General features: G+C 37.1%; 1 protein-coding gene across 1 annotated transcript; it reads left to right on the top strand.

Moving 5' to 3' along the window:
* Positions 1–4,688: 4,688 nt before the first annotated feature.
* LOC137720329 (callose synthase 5-like) lies at positions 4,689–21,140 on the top strand. The gene is made up of 43 exons (XM_088699651.1): positions 4,689–4,725; positions 4,817–5,136; positions 5,247–5,347; positions 6,702–6,823; positions 6,918–7,014; positions 7,826–7,936; positions 8,053–8,178; positions 8,271–8,363; positions 8,594–8,685; positions 8,793–8,919; positions 9,019–9,156; positions 9,243–9,319; positions 9,428–9,506; positions 9,588–9,713; positions 9,818–9,932; positions 11,185–11,519; positions 12,124–12,176; positions 12,297–12,357; positions 12,458–12,539; positions 12,619–12,668; positions 12,790–12,876; positions 13,501–13,623; positions 13,722–13,817; positions 13,907–13,990; positions 14,061–14,221; positions 14,622–14,745; positions 14,840–14,934; positions 15,085–15,202; positions 15,321–15,472; positions 15,918–16,027; positions 16,111–16,236; positions 16,304–16,372; positions 16,628–16,817; positions 16,925–17,042; positions 17,132–17,251; positions 17,338–17,453; positions 17,568–17,651; positions 18,116–18,228; positions 18,333–18,562; positions 19,166–19,963; positions 20,129–20,179; positions 20,279–20,464; positions 20,587–21,140. Exons 2-43 carry the CDS (start codon positions 4,941–4,943, stop codon positions 20,821–20,823), a joined length of 5,769 nt encoding a protein of 1,922 aa, XP_088555777.1. The 5' UTR covers positions 4,689–4,725; positions 4,817–4,940; the 3' UTR covers positions 20,824–21,140.
* Positions 21,141–22,372: the final 1,232 nt, after the last annotated feature.

Below are 22,372 nucleotides of genomic sequence, written 5' to 3'. Positions count from 1 at the left end.
ACAAGCTGAGAGGCTCGGGTGAGGGACAATAAAATACGCATGTGATACAATAATAAAACTAGCCATCAATCATAATTTATAAACCTTGAATATAAATCCTTCATAAGAAATCAATACCCAACTTTTGAAAACTCTGAGGGAGTCACCCAAAAATCCAAAAGTTCATTTCAAACAACCATAACATCTCACACCCATATTCACATACACACAATGAAAGTAGAATTTGGGCGACACTGTTCATCCAAAGCCTACACCTTTGCAACCATCTCAAACTAAACTCAATGAACTAATGTGGATACAATCCCGGACCATCACTCAACGGGATCGCGGAGTAAGAGGGATTCCAGACCATCACTCAACGGAACCCAAACCAAGATTCGATTCCTGACCATCACTCAACGGAATCGCGGAGTGGAGTAGGAAGGATTCCGGACCATCACTCAACGGAATCCAAACCAGGATACGATTCCGGACCATCACTCAACGGAATCGCAGAGTACATTGCATAACCACCAATCAATGAAACAACACATGAATCAAGTTGCTCAAGTTATAAAGGCTCAACGAAACAAGAAATGAAATAATGAAACGAGCATTGACACATGTTTCAAAGCAACAAATCCCATGACAATGGGTTAACGGTCCACCACTAGCCCTCACCTTCAACAAATTAAGCCAATCAAACAAAACAAACCATATTTCCAATATGCACGTCAAATCCCACTTAATATAACAATATCATTGGCTAAATATGAAAATTAACAATTTATAGGAAAAATGATTATAAAACCATTTCATATTCACATATATTAAAGTCACTCACATTTCATCATAACATACCATCTATGTAAATCGAACACCTTTCGAATATGCACGTCAATTCACATACCACGATCATCATCAGTACACAAGCATGTTTCTCTGAGCATCTAGGTAGGAGAAGACGTTTCCCCAAGGGCCCAAACGAGAATGTACACTACTTGAACGCTCAGTTCTTGGCGGGCTGAGTGGCTTTTTGCCTGGACGTCGTTGGAATAAGTCACATTCTTCCGCCCTTGTCCTGCTTCGAAACACCTCATTTGAGGCACACTGCATCTTGATGTGCTCGAGGAGTTGGTTCACAAGGTGGTCTACTGCGCGACGGCGTTCGTCAAATCAGCGACCTGTTGAGGCAGTGGGCCTCGCCATTTAGATTATAAGAGTCCGTATAATGGGTGTCTCCATGCATAGTAGAAGTATGGTGAACTGCAAGTACAAAACTTGAGCCCAGAGCGGGCAGGTCTGCAGAAAAGTGGGGTGTAAGTAACCATGCGTCGACCGTATAACCTGTGGTCGGAATTTGGGCCGTTAGAGGTGGCGTCGGAATGGGTTGGGCGGCAAGTCGAGTCGTCGGAGCAGCTTCAGAGTGCGTTAAACCAGCGCCTGCTTACCTTAGATCTACATTGTCATGGGCCCTCCTGGCCGTTAGGCTGCCACATCTTGGCCTGCTGGTTGAGTGGCTTGGGCTTGGGCTCAAAGAGCTACTTGGCTAACAGCAGCTGTCGAATTCTAGGCTCGGATTTAGGCCTGCTGTGCAACAAGGCCTGCTACTACATTGGGCTAGGCCTCCTGCCCAGGGCTTGCTCTGGTAGCTGCCAAGTTCGGGGCCTTCTGCCCAGGGGCTTGGAAGTGGACCTGGGCCTTCTGCCTAGGGTTTGGTGGGAGTGGTGTTGTGGCATTAGGGCTCCTCCTGCCATCGCGTTGAGCCTTGAGGATCTTCATCGTGGGGCTATGTCCTCGTCTCCACTCTCTGGTCTAAATCCTTCCACGTATGGGGTTCCGTTCATCGTAGTTTCTGAATTTCCTACCATTGTATCCCTTCTCCAAGAATTGATTACGAAACTTTTCTAGGAAAATTAATTGATACAACGTGTGAGAAATTCAACGTAACAGAAAATTCAACAAACTAATGCGAGAAGCTTCTTCGAGTATTTTGAATCAGATCTCAATGAAAGCACCAATTTGTGGATGCAAATTTCCGTAGTTTTTAGTCTTGACAAAAATGCATCTGCAAAACAATCAACACCTTTGATCAAAGACCTAAGCCTCACGCACCCACGAGATAGGGGGGTTAGGTCAACGGATCTCCGATGCCAAAGTTAGTTTCTCTGAGAGAGTAAAGTGCTTAAGGCTTTTTAGGGTTGCAAAAGCCTTTCAATTTGGTAGAATGTGGGGTATTTATAGGGTTAGGGCCAGCCATATAAGGTTTAATGGAGAAATATTCTCTAAATATTTCCAAGATATTTAATAGGAGATAATATCTTGAGATAATAGGGTAATAATCCTTAATTGAATTAAATTAGGATTACTTACTTGATTGGAGCCAATCTTTAATTTGGAATGTATTAAAGATAGGATTTGGATAAAAGTCCAAGTGTCGCTTATTTATTGAGAGCAATCTTGTCCTTCTTGAATAAAAGTCCACGTGTCGCCTTTAAAAAATTTAGGGTTATTTTAGGCTCCACAAAAGTAATGAGGAAGAATTAGAATTTGGGTGGGAAAGAGAGAAAGGGGTACGAAAGGCTTCTTTCTTTTTTATTTACGTATCTGGCCTAATTCAAAATGATTCGTTTTGTCACTTTATTAGTTTGCTACTCCCCCTCCACCACATTACAAGAGTGAACCCTCCTTTCTTTCATAACCGTCGTCCGTTGATTCTTTACTCACTATGTCCTTTCATCAAACATCTTCACTTCATCGCCCTCCATTTCTCTCTCCTCTCTCTCTCATCATAAATCCATGTTGTGAAGGTCAATTCTGTAGATTGCGTCTCGTCGTGGACTTAGAAGAAGAATTCTGAGTCGATTACACGAGAATTCTCCACCGTAGCCCCTAAAACTACTTTCAACCTACTTGGCGGTGCAGCCAATCCGCTGCCGGTAAGAAACGGCGATTATAACGCCACAATTTTTCCTCGAAAGCTCTATCGACAGTGCTGAGTTTGTGGCAGCATAGAAAACCACATGATCATTTTCCGAAACCACTTTTCTTTTCTTTTTTTTTTTTGCCAAATAAAAATGTTTTTGTTGTACGCCTATTTTACGGACGAAAAAGAGAGGGAGAAAATGTGGTATTGCATTTAAGAGAATTACACGGTACATTCTCTAAAGCTCTCATGAATTTAGAAATTGTTCAAAACCCCAATGAAACAAACGTATGAACTTGCAATGTGCTGGTGTGAAAAAAGTATTGCTTATTGTCTTGGCTTAATGCAGAGATGAACAGTTTAATATTTCATATGCATTGCGTCATCTAGTAAATCCGATAAGTATGCACTAAAGTAGATTCAAATCTAAAAGACACATCTCCTGATGTGTGTCACTTTTATTATTTTCGTAATTATTTTCCATTATCTGTCCCATCACCATCAAAAGCCAGGCATCGATGACTCGATGTTCCTATTTTATAAGAAAATATGCATCAAGTTTGAAGTTTCGTGGTTGAATAAGGGTCATGGCAGGAAAAGCTTTAGTACTGACCCAAGCTTCTGTTCCAAGTCACATTAAGATTCCTCAGCTGCCACTTCAATTAGTGGTGATTATTAATCAGGTAATTAAGATGGGTTTATTTTGATTACTATGAAGTTCATATACAACTTATTCCTCAACTGCCACTTCAATTATGCAAATGACCCTTTACAATAGTGGTGGAGAAATGTTGGGCCTTTGCATGACGACGTTGATAGTGATCATATAAAATTGATGACTAAACTATTGAAACATTAAACTTCGTCAGTGATCAATCTAACATTTAATCTGACAAAAATCTATCGTTTGACAAAAAGAAAATATGGAGTATAAGAATTAATCAACTGCAAACTTATGCACAAAGTAAACAAAAGAGAAATCATCTCCTACATTACTCTCTTGTCACCAAATATCCTTACTAATTTAACTTTGAAGGATCTTAATTTACAAATCAAAACTAATTGAAGAAAGAGGCATAATTTGAGAACCAGACAAAATCAAACTTTAGTAACTTGATAGTGATCATATAAAATTGATGGCCATACTATTGAAAGATCAATTGAACCAATTGAGCCTAAAAATGGTTAATCGAACCAATTAGCTAGATTTGGAATTTATGTGTGAAGGGCTTAGTTATGGATTGTAATGCAAGGTACCCGTGGCCGAGGAAAAAACCGAATTTTTTTTTAAATTTTTTTGGTGAATTGGGAATTTTCATAACCAAGCCCACAGTAAAGGAAGCAAGCAGCAAGTAAAGAAAGCAAGGAGAACTTCCATGAAACGGGTACATATACGGCCAACCATCCATCCCAAACCAACCAACCATTCAAAATTATTGGTTATTCCATTGTTTGCTTTCCCTCCCTCCGAAAACGGTGTCCTTCCTTCCATCCAAAACCATTTCTTCTAATTTTCTAAATCTTTATCTCTCTCTCTTACATTGGAGTCATATATCTCGCTTTAGCTGCGCCTGTAAACTCTGTAAATGCTCAAACAATGCACACACCAGTCTGTTAGAAATTAGAATCGTTTCGCTTCCTTCACACCAACAAACCAAACAAATTCCCTCTCTCTCTCTCTCTCTCTCTCTCTCTCTCTCTCTCTTCGTGTTGTTTGATATTCTTTGAATTCATATATGATATTCTCTACCTGCGCCGACCTCTACGTACGTACGCATGATCACGATTACGAGATCGCATCGCAGCATGGTAAATGAGATGTACGTACGCAATCGCATGTTCTCTGTTATTTTCATGCCTTTTCTCGGACATTTTTTTCATTTCATTTTAATGCGAATTAATTTGGCGCAGCTAGCTTAGCTAGGGAGGCAAGCCAAGCGTCGCACTACGTCTACTACTACTAGTAGAAGAAGAAGAAGATCCAGAATTACAGAGGAAGTGCTGATCGATCAAGGCGCCATTGATTGGTTGATTGATGTCAAACCTGGATCCGCCAGGCCCTAGCGGGCCGCAGGGGCTGACGAGAAGGCCGTCGAGGAGCGCAGCCACCACCACCTTCTCCACTGAGGTGTTCGACAACGAGGTCGTCCCTTCCGCTCTCGCCTCCATCGCTCCCATCCTCCGAGTGGCCAACGAGATCGAGAACGAGCGTCCTCGCGTCGCCTATCTCTGTACGTCGTCGTCTTGATTAATTAATACTAATATTGTACTTAATTAGGTCTTCATTGCATTGCACATGTACGGGGTTTGTGAAAATGTGTGTACGTGTGTGTGTGAATAGGTCGGTTCTATGCGTTCGAGAAGGCGCACCGACTGGATCCGAGCTCCAGCGGCCGTGGCGTCCGCCAGTTCAAGACTTCGCTCCTCCAACGACTCGAGAGGGTAATAACTTCTTTCATTTCTTCATTTTTTTTCCATCCATTAATCGCTTCATCCTCATTTAAAACCACTTCCATTAATCAATTAAATAATTATTAGTTGACGTATTTGTCGGTTTGTCAATCGAACTTGTATAAACCTACCAATTTTTCTTATGAACCTTAATTTTAACCGATTATTCTCTAAACATTTATAATTAGTCAATTTATTTCCTAAACTTTAATTTTAACCAATCATCCCTTAAATTTTATGAATAGCCAATTTCTCTCCTAGCCCTTGATTTTAAAAATTTTCATTCAACTTTCATCTATCCAATCTTCCATTCTTTTTGCCCTACACAATTGTCATGTGTTGTCCGCATGACCAAAATGAATGGAAAATTGGATGAAATTTTTTAAAATCTAGTGTCAAGGGGAAATTGGCTATTTATAAAAAGTTTAAGGGATAATCGGCTAAAATTAAAATTTAATGAGGAAAATTGGTAGCTCTAAACAAGTTCAGAGGTAAATCGACAAATATGCCTTACTAGTTAACTATCTAATTACGAAATTAACTGGGTCCCTCCATGGATCTCTAATTTTTCAATTTAAATGAAGAAAATTATAGTGATTTATTAAAAAAATTTGCATGAACAATTTGCATTTTAAGACCTACTCCATCTATGGAGTAAAACTCAAATTTTAGGTTCTAAACTTGCCCTAACTTGCTCCAACTCTTAAGGCAAATAGGAGGTTAAACTTACAACTCATTTTTGGGTCAAATTTAGCCAGGATTCCCTCCTGGATTAATGGGGCTGACCCACCATATATATATATATATATTTTTTTTAGTTTTATATTTATAAATTCATTGAATCCAACGGTTAAGATCTAATTTGATCGAATCCAACTGTAAAAAAAATATCTAGCAGTCCAAATTCAAATTCAACGGCTAAAGTAATTAAAAAAAAAATTTATGTGTTTCATATTGTTTTGTCATGTTCCACGAGTTTCATGATGTCGATTTAGTAATTTTTCAATATTTATCGGAATCTAAATATTTTTATATTAAAATTGTTCATAAAATTAAATTATGATAATATATATATATATTTTAAATATTACTTTAGAAGAAAAAAATTATTCTAAATTCATTCTTTAATAATTTCGGGCTCAAAATTTAACTTAGAAGGTTAGAGGAGAAAAACGGTTTTTAGGTTAAACCTAAATTTTCTGGATTAAAAATTTTAGATTTTAAACAAAAGGTTAGAGATGGTCTGAGTAGTTTGGGCTGCCTGTTGATTTGAAATTGGGATTTAATTGTATTTAATAACAGAGAGAGAATGAAATGAAATATGCATGGATGTTGGATTTTATAGGACAATGCATCAAGTCTGAATTCTCGGGTTAAAAACACAGATGACAGAGAAATTAAAAGCTTCTATCAGCAATATTATAAGCATTATGTCAGAGCTCTTGACCAGGGCGAGCAGGCTGACAGGTGAATAATCCCTAATTATAATCTTCTTCTTCTTCTAATTATTTAATTACTTAATTAATTGTATGCTGAAGTGAATTCCAAATTCTCAAAACAGAGCCCAACTGGGAAAAGCCTACCGCACTGCCGGAGTCCTTTTTGAAGTGCTTTGCGCTGTTAACAAGACTGAGAAAGTTGATGAAGTTGCTCCTGAGGTTTGTAATTAACTTTACCTCCCTTTCTTCTTCTTCTTCTTCTTATTATTATTATTATTTATTTATTTATTATTATTATTATTATTTATATATGTGAATGTGTCGGGACAATATTATGAACATGAATATCCGAGATAAATTAGGAGTAGTTGAAATTGAAGATAAGATGAGAGAAAATCAGTTAAGGTGGTTTGAACATATCAACAAACGCTCTTGTTAGAATATGTGATTACGAGATAGAAGAATAGGGCTAAAGGGGTAGAGGAAGACCTAGAAAGACTTGGAAAAAACTCTAAGAAAAAACTTGGACTACTTTTGTGTGTAATGTACCTCAAAAGGATTCTTCATTGCTTAATGGGTTGTTTTCTCTCTATTTTAAGAACAATGGTAGCTCCTCTTGTTTGCAATGATAACTCTCAAACATCTGGAAACAGTAAACATTTTTCTGTTACTCTGCAGCAAAACCTGCAAATCTGCCCATGTTTTACTTGAGATAACATAGGAATTCAGTCACGGTCTTATTATTTGAATTTTTCATGTATTGATATATCAGTTTGATTGCTGTTTAGCAATTACGGCTAAACATCCTATGACAGAATATTCTACCGAAAGCAGGAGGAGTGACAGCATAAACACAATGCCCTTTTTTAATCACTAATCCTTGTTCTTAAAGTACAGAAGAATCCATTGATCAATGACGGAAACTAGAGAGTGACTTTTGCAATTTCAGTTACATAATGATTCCAATATCCAATTCGGTTTGCCATAAAAATATTTTAAAGCAATAAAAATATTTTAATGCTTTGAGCAGATTATTGCGGCTGCTAAAGATGTCCAAGAAAAGACAGAAATTTATGCTCCCTATAACATTCTTCCTTTGGATTCTGCTGGTGCTACACAGTCTATCATGCAACTTGAAGAGGTATTACACCCTTGATATTTATCCTGTTAGTGATCATATAATTTGGTACCTTATATTCTTATTCTTTGGCGCCTGGTTGGATCTTATTGAATGTTTTTTCTGTTTCCTTGTTAAAGGTTAAGGCTGCAGTCGGTGCACTATTGAACACTCGTGGTTTGAACTGGCCTACTGCATTGGAGAACAGTCACAAAGCTGGCGATCTCGACCTCCTTGATTGGCTGAGGGCCATGTTTGGATTCCAGGCATGTATAAAAATGACCGATTTCAATGGTTAAGATTCACTCTATGACCTTGAAGAAATTATTAACTCATTTGCCTATTTTGATGGCTACAGAAAGACAACGTCAGGAACCAAAGGGAGCATTTGATATCCCTACTCGCAAATCCTCATATAAGGCTTCATCCCAAACCCGAACCTCTTAATAAGGTATGTTGGCTGTGTCAGTTGAATTTTTCATGTGATAATGTGATGCCTGTGCATGTGGTCCAGTATAGTTTCTCCTTTTGATGCTTTGAATTCCTTTCTGATTTCTTCCTAATTTTTTTATTGTTGATTTCACTGTTGTGCTCGAAGCACTATCTTTTTATGAAAAATTTTCCCCTTTGTGTGCCTTTTAGCTCTTCCTGGCCTTCAACTAAGCTCATCCTTTTTTGCAGATGGATGATCGAGCTGTTGATAAAGTTATGGGAAAACTTTTTAAGAACTACAAAACGTGGTGCAAATTTTTGGGAAGAAAACATAGTTTGAGGTTAGATGCTATGGTATCTGCAACAATTGTAATTGGTTCATGTTTCAATTACTTTTATTTTTGCTTTATGCTATATGTTTTGGATCTTATGCTTGATCTCCATGCAGGCTTCCCCAAGGTCAGCAAGAAATACAGCAAAGGAAGATACTGTATATGGGTTTATATCTCCTCATCTGGGGTGAAGCAGCGAATGTCCGCTTTATGCCAGAATGTCTGTGCTATATTTTTCATAATGTAATGATCTGTGGGTTTCTTTTTCGGTTAACCTATTTCTGAGTAATTATGAAAATTATGTGCTGACTTCTTACACATTGATGCCAACTATACATTCAGATGGCATATGAACTCCATGGCCTGTTGGCTGGAAATGTCAGCATCGTTACTGGGGAAAATATAAAGCCTTCTTATGGTGGGGATGATGAGGCTTTTTTACGGAAAGTTATAACCCCTTTATACCGTGTAATTGAAAAGGTATGTTGCCTCAGAAGCATGTGCGTTGTTAAGAAGTTTCAGGCCCTTATGCTATACACATGAGGATGTTTGTTATGATGTTCCAGGAAGCCAAGAAGAGCGAAAATGGAAAAGCTCCTCACATAGCTTGGTGCAACTATGACGATCTCAATGAATATTTCTGGTTTGTGTTATCAATATTTTGAGTTAAAGACTGGGATTTTATTTCTATCGAGGGCCTCTTATTCTACTTAAATTGAGATGATTTCGATTTAAATTTACTTACTTTCAGGTCGTCTGATTGCTTCTCTCTTGGTTGGCCCATGCGTGATGATGGTGATTTTTTCAAATCAACGCGTGACTTGGTGCAGGTACTCTTGCATTTTGAACCATTGCCACCCCCTTTCTTATGTTAGTTTTCTCGAACTTGTATAAAAGAAATCTCGCTCCAGGGAAGAAAGGGCTCTAGAAGAAAATCTGGAAGCACGGGAAAATCATATTTTATTGAAACTCGGACATTTTGGCACATTTTTCGAAGTTTTGACCGGTTTTGGACCTTTTACATACTGGCTCTACAGGTATTTATTTACAACACAATGGATAAGTTCTAAAATGACACCATGTCCCCCGGTTCACTATGATTGTCTGTTTCAATAATATATTATTTGGAATTGGATAACAGGCTATGCTCATTGTTGCTTTTAGAGGGATTTCACCATTGGATATTTTTCAAAAGAATGTCTTAAGAGATCTATCAAGTATTTTCATCACAGCAGCGTTTCTTCGCGTCCTTCAAAGTATGACATTCTAACTTAAAACTGCAGTTCTCAAATGTTGTATCTATGTTTGTACGCTACAAGAGCTATTATTTGCCTGAGCCAATAATTAATTTTCTTAGAAGTTTCACCATACTTTGTGGAGAACAATTCCTTGTAAGCTGTTGGGGCCAAAAGGACTAATGTTGTGACAAACGGCCTTTCACTAACTATATAAATGAAGATGCATAGATCAGACTTCGTTTCTATTTTGGGTGAAACTAGAAGGAAAAGAAAAGCTCAGGTCATGCGTGCTTTAGTTTTCTGGCTGATCGATATAATACTTCGGCTCTTGCACAAATATGGTTAGGGACAGAATTGAGTGTAGAATATTTCCAGTTTAGTCTTTTGGAAATCTTTTTATCCATACTATTATAGAAAGAGGATCCCCCCACCTGGTCTCTATACATTTGTTGTCTGGAATGCTCCTCATTAACCATCCCAAAACCAGAGTTTCTAGGTGATATAGGTTTTTGGCTTAATATGGCTCACATCTACGTTTCAAGGTGGGGATTTCCCCCCATTCACTATGACTTCCTGTTTCAGCACCAAGGGCCTTTTCTTGTATATCGTACATTCCTACTCGATGGACAACCCTTCTCTTTCTCCTTTCATCCTGCCATGTGAAATTTGGAGGCGAAAGTACATCTAGAGGTTCGCTTGTTAGCTTGGATTATTTCACATGGAAGGGCTAACCTCTTCTGAATTCAGGGATACTTCTTTCGTTGCAATTTTTTTCTTTTTCAAATTGGAATGTAGCTTTTACTAGTCCTTTGTTTCTTTCCTTTTTCTCTACTGTTTTTAAGGTTGTTGGTGCTGTTTGAGTTCTCCAATTCTCAGCTCCAGTGAACGTCTTTTCCATTCTTTTATACATGTTTCTCCTTTCGTAATGAACTTCTTTTTTTCATGTAGAAAATAATATTTTGAAAGAAATATGAACTAATCATGCAGCTATGATTTTCCATCGAGAGAACAAAATATTTAAGAAGCAAAATATGTGAAGGAGACTAGGCGTAATCGAGGCTTATTAGAAAAGGATTTTTCTTAAGCTGAATAGTTTTGTACCCATTGTGGAAAGCATTGTCCAGATCAGATGTTACTGTTGGCTGTTGCCCAGTATTCCTTGCATAACTTCTTTTGAGTTTTTCACTCATTCTTCCACTGTTTCGTATGTATTCTTTCGAGCTAGGCTTCTATCAATGTGTTCTCATATCTACTTCTTATTTTGATGTAGGCATTTTGGATATTGTTTTGAACTTCCCGGGATATCATAGGTGGAGGTTCACTGATGTGCTGCGAAATATTCTCAAGATAATTGTTAGTCTTGCATGGGCAATCATTCTTCCACTGTTTTATGTGCATTCATTCCAGAATGCCCCTAAACAAGTTATGGATTTACTGTCATTCCTTAAGAATATCAATGGTGTTCCTCCTTTATACCTCATGGCTGTTGCAGTATATTTGCTGCCAAATTTATTAGGAGCAGTTTTGTTCCTTTTCCCGCTGCTCCGACGTTGGATTGAAAACTCAGACTGGCATATCATTAGGTTCCTTTTGTGGTGGTCACAGGTATTTCTATTTCCTAGATCATTCTCTTGCAAAATTTGTACTATGTTTTACTTGTGTTTGACTTAACGAATAGCAGTCTGTTATGAAATAATTATTTGATTGATACTGGCTAATGGTTAGACCATACCAGTGCATGAGACGAAAAGTACTATGTGGTATCTAAAATTCATTTACCTAGTCATATTCATCCATATGATTAATCCTAGTATGGAGCCGAGATCTTGGAGTTAATGATAAGTTTTTTTGTGGTCAACACTATGCATTGTATCTGTTAAGCACAAATGTACTTGCAGAGTTTATGCACTTGGTGCTATCTATTTGGATGGATTAAATTAGCTTCTCTTAATATTGACATTAGTTACTTACTAGGCGTGACTTGGTGTACTTACAAAGTTTATTTCATATTATTTCCTGAGAAACTTTTGGTGTGATTACTTCTTTTCTGTGAAAAAAAGGGAACTTTTGCATGAAAGACCGCAGAACTTTTGTTTTGTTTTCTCTGTTTTAAATAAAAAATAACTCCTTATGTTTCTCTGGCATAAAAAAATTAATTGCTTATGGACTATGCTGTAAAAGATTTTGATTAATCTTTATCTTTCTGCAGCCAAGAATCTATGTTGGGAGGGGAATGCATGAAAGTCAATTTGCCCTTATTAAGTGAGTTTGACAAGGAACACGCACCCAATTCCATCCTAACTATATGCCTTAGCTTCTTGTTTTCTTTTGGGGTTGGTTGTTTCAGATTTCGTTTGTTTTGATTTCCTATCCAACTTTCAGGTACACTATTTTTTGGGTGCTGCTTTTGGCTTGCAAGTTTACAGTTAGCTATCTTATCCAGGTGGGAGTTGTCATATAACATGTTATGATATTTTAGATTCCTTTTATGAATTATATTTTAATAATTGTGTTCTTAATTTTCTGTCCTATCCTTTTTCCAGATAAGGCCGTTGGTGAAGCCAACTAGAGACATTATGAACATTCGTCGTGTAGATTATCAATGGCATGAATTTTTCCCTAATGGTAAATCATTTGTATTGCTTTAATCTTTGCATGATTTTCAACTTGCGGTTTTATGCTAAGTAATCCTTTGTTGATGCAGCTCAAAACAACTATGGAGCAGTTGTGTCACTCTGGGCACCAGTAGTCTTGGTGTGTATCTTTTCCCATATTTGAATCAATATCTTGACAGTTTTCTGAGTTTGTCAGGGTATAAATTTCTGACAATAACTTTTATAAACCATCTCATACTATTTCATGAATTTAAATGCAGGTTTATTTGATGGACACTCAAATATGGTATGCTATCTTTCAGACTTTGTATGGTGGTGTTGTTGGCGCATTTGATCGCCTAGGAGAGGTGATCCTTCAACTTTCTCTGTCTCTCTCCCCAATTATTTTTCCCTAATTTCAAAACTATTTGTTACCTCTCGTCTCATAGTGTATTCATGAAATTATACATCTGCTAAGATAAAACTGTCTGACTTCTGTTCTCTGTCATTCATAAAATTATACATACGTTGAGATACAATTGTCTGACTTCTGCTCTGTCATTCTTTGTTACTGAACATGATACCTTGGCCAATTTATCTAGTTATGTTTTTAATTTGCAAAAGAAAAGTCATAGGTAAATGTGGTACCATTCTAGCATACTTCTGTATTTGGGTTTGAGAATTGAATCTAAGTTTGTCTAAAATTTCAACACAAAATGTTGTATTGTTCCCATATTAATTTGGCACAGACTTTTTGAGAGAAATTAACATGGATCATATTCTAAACCAAATAAAATTTACACTTATCTGCCTAAATATGTGTTGCTTAAGACGACAATCATGTTGTTTACTCAATCAATGGCAGTATTCAAGGCATGCTTCTTTTTAGATCTCTTTACAAACAGGTGTATTCTAGTTGAACGGTAGTCTTTATACGCCTTATCTTTACTTTGTCTCTGATTTTTATGCATATATTTTTTCTCCTTTTACAGATTCGAACACTGGGTATGCTAAGATCAAGGTTCCAGTCTCTACCCGGTGCATTCAACACATACCTAGTGCCTTCAGATAAGTCAACAAAAAGGGGATTCTCTTTCTCAAAGCGTTTCGTGGAGGTTGATTAATGTTTTTACAACTTTCATATTAAAGTAAAACCTTTAAACACACTTATAATTTGCACACATAATTAGCATTCATGATTTCCTGGCTGTAGATTACAGCAAGCAGGAGAAGTGAAGCTGCAAAGTTTGCTCAGTTGTGGAATGAAGTGATCTGTAGCTTCCGTGAGGAAGATCTCATAAATGACAGGAAATGCTCCCCAACATAATTATATTATTCATTTCTTCAGCCTCTTAGTCATCATGAGGTAAAAACTAAACTGGGTTCGTTTACTTCAGGGAGATGGATTTGCTGCTAGTTCCGTATTCATCAGATCCCAGCCTGAAGATAATTCAGTGGCCGCCCTTCTTGCTTGCTAGCAAAGTCAGTACAGTTCTTTTAAAGTCTTGTTTTAGTTACTAGGTTTTATTGTTGACTTTGTCTACCTTTACAGATCCCAATAGCATTAGATATGGCAGTTCAATTTAAATCGAAGGACTCCGATCTCTGGAAGCGGATATGTGCGGATGAATATATGAAATGTGCTGTGATTGAATGTTATGAATCTTTCAAACATATCCTTAGTACTCTGGTAGTTGGAGACAATGAGAAAAGGTTGGTACTGCTACATAGTGTTTTGTTTTTTAATATTAGTGTTCAATTTCTGGTACTACCCAAGCATTGGATAAGACTGATATTTGGGCCTTTACAATTGCATGCTAACAGTATTTAGAGCCTTTAGTGTGCTAAATTCATTCCACCATTCACTACTTTGGCCCCCCATCCTCTTTTCCCACGGATAATAATTTTGTGGCTAATCAGTAGTGTCCTATATCGTCGATGCTTTCCTATAAATTGAGGTTCTCATAGTATAATGTAAGGCTACCACTTGAAAGGAAGTGTGCTCAATTTCTTCATTTTCGTTTTGTTAAGCAGTGTCGATTATTCAAGAACAATAGAGAATTCATCTTATATTGATCTTACGAAAAATTCTGATTGGGTTATTATCTGACAGGATAATTGGCATCATCGTGAAGGAAATTGAAAGTAACATTTCAAAGAATACATTTCTTGTAAATTTTAGAATGGGTTCTTTGCCCACTCTTTGCAAGAAATTTGTAGAGCTTGTGGGGATCTTGGTGAGTCATATATGAAAGAATAATTAGTTCTGCAGTATGTGCTCGTTTTGGCTATTATCTTAATACAAACTTGCCACTTTCTTTCATGTTGTAGAAAGATGGTGACGCATTCAAGCGATCTTCAGTGGTGTTGTTGCTTCAAGATATGCTGGAAGTAGTCACTCGTGATATGATGGTGAATGAGATCCGGTTGGTAAACTTTAGTAAAATAATTTTTATAGTAGTAAAATAATTTTTGGTGTAAAATATTTAATTTGTTAAGTTAAATAATCGTAATGATTGAATGCTTACCATATAAATCTTAACAATTCTTGCATTTCCTCATGTAATATTTTGTAGAGAGTTGGTTGAAGTTGGTCATAGTAGCAAGGACGCTGGAAGGCAACTCTTTGCTGGAACTGATGCAAAACCTGCAATATTGTTCCCTCCTCCAGTTACAGCACAGTGGGAAGAACAGGTAAGTGTATAAAACTACTTAATATTTCAGTCATTTTTTTTTAGTAACAATACTATGATAGTTAATGTTATAAATAATTTATGAAATCTGACGCACCTCTTGCTGATTACAATTTCAGATCAGACGCCTCCATCTGCTGCTAACAGTTAAGGAATCTGCCATTGACGTACCAACAAACCTAGAAGCACGTAGAAGGATTGCATTTTTTACAAATTCATTGTTCATGGATATGCCTCGTGCTCCCCGCGTCCGTAAAATGCTTTCATTCAGGTTTGTTATGTTCATATATATGAGCTATTGAGCTTAGGTGATATCTGAGTTCCATCAAGTCAATTCTTCCTTAAAACAAGTTGTTTGGGTCTCATTTTGCTAGTGGAAACTCCATCTGCTCGGTTATTTTCAATTGAATGTGTGCATCCTTAAATTATTGGATTAGAAAGCATTGTGACTTACGAAATGACCAAAGGTTCCAATTACTTTATTTGGTTTCTCTTTCCGATGTTTAATCAGTGGGAGCAGCAAGTTTCATAATTTTTGTTTTCTTTCAACTTTCAGTTGAAAATAACTGTAATTTCTTTATCATTAAAGACGTATCACATATGAAGCCTTTGGGTTTTCTGATGGGCCAATGTCCTGAATAACAGGCCAAGGTTTTCAGCTTTCAAATGTCTTTTTCATAAAATAATTTCCATTTTACGTTGTTTCCCATTGGCAGCATCATGACGCCATACTACAGTGAGGAGACTCTGTATTCCAAATCGGACCTTGAGATGGAAAATGAAGACGGTGTATCAATCATATACTACTTACAAAAGATTTTCCCGGGTTAGTAAAACTATATTTAACATGCTTGACTCTTTTGAAGTCAATGTGTGAATGATTTGACAGCCATTTTGTGACTTTTCTAGATGAATGGAATAACTTCATGGAGCGACTTAATTGTAAAAAGGATAGTGAAATATGGGAGAATGAAGAGAACGTTTTGCAGCTTCGTCATTGGGTCTCCTTACGAGGACAAACGCTCTGCAGGACTGGTATTTGATTTATCATCTTCTTCTCTATCAAGTTTTATTTCTGGTACTAATTGCTTTGGTGTTGCAGTTAGAGGAATGATGTATTACCGACGAGCTCTGAAGCTTCAGGCTTTTCTTGACATGGCCAATGAAACCGGTAAGACTAAGAGCATGGTACCTTTTGTCCCCTAATGTTTAACTAGTCATTGTCAAAATAAAAAAGAAATCAACGTGTGCAAAATATACTGCCATCATGCCTAAGGTCTCCACCTTACTCAAGTATGCAACGAGTGGATAATCTTTTCCACTTTCATTTTTTTCACTCTTTTCATGGTACACAGTTGAGTGTCTAGTGAAGTTGTTATTGTGGAGGTAAATATGTTGGTTTCTAAGTATTTTGAGTTATAAGCAGAGATACTAGATGGCTACAAAGCAATCATGGTTCCACCAGAAGAAGAAAAGAAAAGCCAGAGATCTCTTTATGCTCAATTGGAAGCAGTGGCTGACCTTAAATTCACCTATGTTGCTACCTGCCAAAACTATGGCAATCAGAAACGCAGTGGAGATCGACGCGCAACAGACATCTTGAATCTGATGGTTAAGTATGTAATCTGTCTGATAAGTCAAAATATTTGCAATTTGATTTCTTAAAGTAGTGTTACCGACCTCATTTTCTTGAAGAATCTTATTCCTTGTTTTTCCCCTATAGTTATCCTTCTCTTCGGGTTGCATATATCGATGAAGTTGAAGAGAGTGACGCTGCTAGTGGAAAGGTGCAAAAGGTTTACTATTCTGTCTTGGTCAAAGCTGTTGACAATCATGATCAGGTAATCCTTTGACCTTATAACAGAACCACCATGTTCACCATGTGGCCTTTTGTACGTAAAAAACTAATTATTTTCTTAATTCTCTAAAGGAAATATATCGTATAAAGTTGCCTGGTTCGGCGAAGATTGGAGAAGGGAAACCCGAAAACCAGAACCATGCTATAATTTTTACTCGAGGAGAAGCTCTTCAGGCCATTGACATGAACCAGGTGAAACCTATTGGAGTCTTGAATTATGATAAGTTCTATTTTAACTTTTCAGTCCAACTGAGATGTACTTTTCCAATTTCTTGTAGGACAATTACTTAGAAGAAGCTTTTAAAATGAGAAACCTTCTTGAAGAATTTAACGAGGACCACGGAGTACGTCCTCCTTCAATTTTAGGTGTTCGTGAGCATATCTTTACTGGAAGGTTGGTTACGTGTTAGCTTTTTCTTTTACTTTTAATTAACGGTTGGAGATTGTATTGCTACCATTGTATCCTGTACTCCTACGAAATGTGATTCCTATCTTATTTGAACTGCAGTGTTTCTTCATTGGCCTGGTTTATGTCAAATCAGGAAATGAGCTTTGTGACCATAGGTCAAAGAGTTCTTGCAAGACCTTTGAAGTATGTTTTCTCTTCCAGTACTAAACTCTTTTAAGTAATCCAAGGCAAATTTTTAGAAAGATCTGAATCATTTTGATACTAGAGCAGTACCTTTTAGTCCCGAAGGATTTGTTCAGATTAGATTTAATTAATAAATGAATGTTGCCATACTTTGGAGGTGTGTTGCATCTGTTGATATAAGTAGAAGATCTGAATTCTGTAGGGCATATTTTTATAAACCAATTTATTCCGGTGAACTATCTAACCTCTCATGATACCCCTTTTTTCTAGTTTCCCTTTCTTTTCCATCTTCAGATCACTGTTTTTCTTTTTCTTTGATTATGTTGAATATGTAGGCCTCAGTTACAGACAGAATGGAAACTAAGATTCATGTGTCTCGATGTTCTAAATGAAGTTCATATGATATATATTTGGTTCAATAAAGTTTTTAAGTCATTTACTTAGTAATTACCTATTGGTTTCAGGATCCGCTTCCACTATGGACACCCAGATGTCTTTGATAGAATCTTCCACATTACTCGTGGTGGCATGAGCAAGGCTTCCCGTGGCATCAATCTGAGCGAGGACATCTTTGCTGGTAACATTCATGAATATAACACACATGCGCACGCATGAATGTTTGCATGTGGGAAAGCACACACATCTAACATCTGATTTATGACATGAGTTCTTGCTGTGTAGGTTTTAATTCAACGTTAAGGCGAGGGAATGTTACTCACCATGAATACATTCAAGTTGGGAAGGGTAGAGATGTTGGGCTCAACCAAATCTCTCTCTTTGAAGCTAAAGTTGCTTGTGGTAATGGAGAGCAAACGCTTAGCAGGGATATCTACCGCTTAGGGCACCGTTTTGACTTCTTTCGCATGTTGTCCTTCTATTTTTCGACAATAGGGTTTTACATCAGCGCAATGGTAATCCTGTCTTTATATTTGACGTTTTATTTGCTGTTTTTAGTCTTAGACTGTTTCTGTATTTGTTTATTCATTTTGCTATTTTTCAGTGAAATCATCCTTGAATATGTTGACAAATAATTTCAGTGAACTTTAAATCCTGCATGTCATGCTACATCAAGTCAATTCATTCAAATTGACGAGCTGTATCAAATAAAATTACCGAGAACTTCTCATGCTTCAAACTATTTAGAGTCTGAAGTTTTATGCCATGTCCTTTCCTCTACAGTTTCCATTGATAACGTACATTGTTTTGTCCCCTAATTTAAAAAACTGTGCCATTTGACGAACACAAGAAATTAGCATACATATCTTAGAGCCTTTGGCAGCATAGATGGCTACGTTACATAAATACTAGGTGGTTGAAACTGTACAGATTTGCCATTTGTCTGGTTCAGTTGTATTTGATAAAGAAGCATGGAAATCATATCCCTGTTATCTAAATATTATGCTTTGCAGTCCTACTTATCCTTGTTCTTTGTGTAATGGGAGAAACTGAGCATTCTCTTTTCAGTTCCTTCATTTTCATTTTCTTTCTAACATGAGTGTTTTCTTGTAATCCAGTTGGTTGTCCTTACAGTCTATGCATACTTATACGGCAGACTTTACTTGTCATTAAGTGGAATGGAAAAGACAATTGTGAACTATGCCGCCACCAGGGGAAATAATGTTCTACAAGCAGCCATGGCTTCCCAATCTATTTTCCAATTAGGTCTTTTGACTTCCTTGCCCATGATCATGGAAATTGGACTAGAAAGAGGGTTCAGAACTGCATTAGGGGACATGATAATTATGCAGCTGCAACTAGCATCCGTTTTCTTCACCTTCTCTCTTGGCACCAAAGTTCATTATTATGGTCGAACTGTGCTGCACGGCGGTGCTAAATACAGAGCAACTGGTCGTGGCTTTGTTGTCCGGCATGAAAAGTTTGCCGAGAATTACAGGATGTACTCAAGGAGTCATTTTGTGAAAGGCCTTGAACTTATGGTACTGCTTATAATTTATCAGATATACGGTTCAGCAGTAACTGGTACAATATCATATATCTTCGTCACATTCTCCATGTGGTTCTTAGTGGTTTCGTGGCTGTTTGCTCCCTTCCTGTTTAACCCTTCGGGATTTGAATGGCAAAAGATAGTCGAAGATTGGGATGATTGGACAAAATGGATAAGTAGCCATGGTGGTATTGGTGTGCCAGCGACCAAGAGCTGGGAGTCTTGGTGGGATGAGGAACAGGAACACCTGCAGCACACTGGGGTTTTGGGACGATTTTGGGAGATTGTTCTTTCTCTGCGCTTCTTTCTCTTCCAATATGGAATTGTGTACCATCTAAATGTGGCCAGGGGTGATAAAAGCATCATGGTAAACTTCATTCTGTTTCTTATTTACTTTTGTATTTGTTTCTTTTCTCTCAAAAAATGCAACAAGTTCCATACTCTTCGAAGCTTACCAGCCGTTCAGAACTCCTTGTCTACTTGCCAAATATCTTTTTTTAACTGAAATTATCTTTATGTATACAAATTGCAGGTTTATGGTCTGTCATGGCTGGTCATTGTCGCTGTGATGATCATCCTAAAGGTTAGTTTTCAAGCTCTAATACTTTCTGGTTGAAAGTGATGTTTTCATATCTCTAAAATTTATTCCACTGAATGGTGAACTTTCACCTCGAAATCTTAGGTTGTGTCGATGGGAAGAAAGAGGTTCAGTGCAGATTTCCAGCTGATGTTCAGGCTTCTCAAGTTGTTCCTGTTTATTGGGTTTGTCGTCACTATTGGAATGCTTTTCGCTTTCCTCAGTCTTACTGTTGGTGACATCTTTGTGAGCTTATTGGCCTTCTTGCCCACGGGATGGGCGCTACTAATGGTACATGCCTCATATAACTTGAAACCTACTTTGCTTTTCTATAATATCCGTTATTTGCTGTTGTCCTCGACAATTTTACATGTTAACTTCTGCATACGCTGCTGGTGTCATTGCATGAGCAGATATCACAAGCGTGCAAGCCATTGGTGAAGGCCCTAGGAATGTGGGGATCTGTCAAAGCTCTAGCAAGAGGGTACGAGTACGTGATGGGGATCACTATACTTGCACCAGTAGTTGTTCTTGCATGGTTCCCATTTGTCTCGGAGTTCCAGACCAGGCTGCTATTCAACCAAGCTTTCAGCCGAGGGCTTCAGATCCAACGTATTCTTACTGGTGGGAAGAAGCACAAGTCAAACTAAACGCATTACCAGATTTATCGACCTAGCTAGAGAGATAAAAAGGAGACGACGGACAAATTTGGAGACACTTTTTAGTCAGGAAACCAGTAGAGAGCATGAAGATTCTGAAACTGAGTACATAAATTCATTCCATGGTATGTAAAGCGAGCGACGTGTAGATTACATGAAACTGTAACATAGTATTAGAATCCACCGTATGTCGCATATATGAAATGTACAATGCATATATCCGAGGGCGTGTCAAAGCATACGCCAGTGCCATGTATATTGAGTACAAGTTCTTGTTGCAGTAGAAAATAAAATGGATATTGGAGTAAGGTGATGAATCTTGTGTTATACGTTATGGCAGAAAAGAAAGGGACATGTACTTGAAAGCAAGGAAAAATACATTGTTTAAGAAAAGGATAGACTGTTTAGGGACATACATAGAAGGAAACCTTTGTGAAAAGAAAACGTATGGTTCCTTTGATGGTGATTTCGCTTTTGGTTATATTAACTCTTAAATTTTATTTTAATTTGTGTATTTGCTAAAACCAAAGGAAAAGTAGACGGGAGAAATGAAAAGTGTAAAAGAATGAAACAAAAATTTGAAAGTGAAACCAACTTAAAATAGTTTTTGGCTTTTAGTTTTCATTTTGTGTGTCATTCGGTAAACTTTCTTTTCACATTTCTTACACCGGGATCCTTCTTTTGTCCCTTTTCATGCCTAAAGCACAAACAATGAAAATTAAAAACGTGTTGGTGTAAAGGGTTGGTTCGATACAAACAAAAGAAATTGCCTTAACTATCCTTACACCTCACTCATACACATACTTCTTTAACATTCAATTGCTTCCAAACGAAATCGCAGCATAAAGTTTAGGAAATTTGGAAAACTAGCCAAAATTTGGAATATGAATAGAATTTTAGCCAACTATTATAAGATTGGCTAAAGTGCTAATTTAGTCCCTGAACTATCACTTTAGTGAAAATTAGGTCTCTGAATTATTTTTTTGGGTAAAATAAGTCCCTAAATTCATTAAAAATTGCTAATTTCATCCCTACTATTATATTCAAAGCTACTTTATCCAATTTTTTTATCAACTTAAGTCACTTGACCCACTTTACAGTATAATACCGTTCTTTTCTCATCCATAAGCCCTTAACATTTCATATAGATTGCAAATCTAACGTCTAATTTACCCTCCAAAGTTAACTCCATACACTTTCTTTGTGTAAAATTACCAATCTACCCTACAATGTATATCGCATGCAAGTAACGTGACTTAAATTGACGGAAAATTGAATATAGTAGCTTCGAATATAATATTACGGATGTAATTTGCATATTTTTATAATTCAATGACTGATTTTCTGAAGAAAAAAAAATAGTTTAAGGACCTAATTTTCACTCAGGTGATAAATCATGGACTAAATTAACAGTTCACCCTATAATATTTTATAATTCTAACTAAAATTTGACATGAAAATAGTACAATGCCCTTTCTTAACTAAAATAATTACAAAACTATATCTTCTTCAATGTATGGTCTTTAGAAGTGACCAAGTT

This window comes from Pyrus communis, chromosome 1 (assembly GCF_041283825.1).
Source record: "Pyrus communis isolate YQ-2024b chromosome 1, ASM4128382v1, whole genome shotgun sequence".
Taxonomy (NCBI): Eukaryota; Viridiplantae; Streptophyta; class Magnoliopsida; order Rosales; family Rosaceae; genus Pyrus; species Pyrus communis.
The sequence above is the reverse complement of the archived record's forward strand: the minus strand, read 5'-3'. Positions and strand labels throughout refer to the sequence as shown.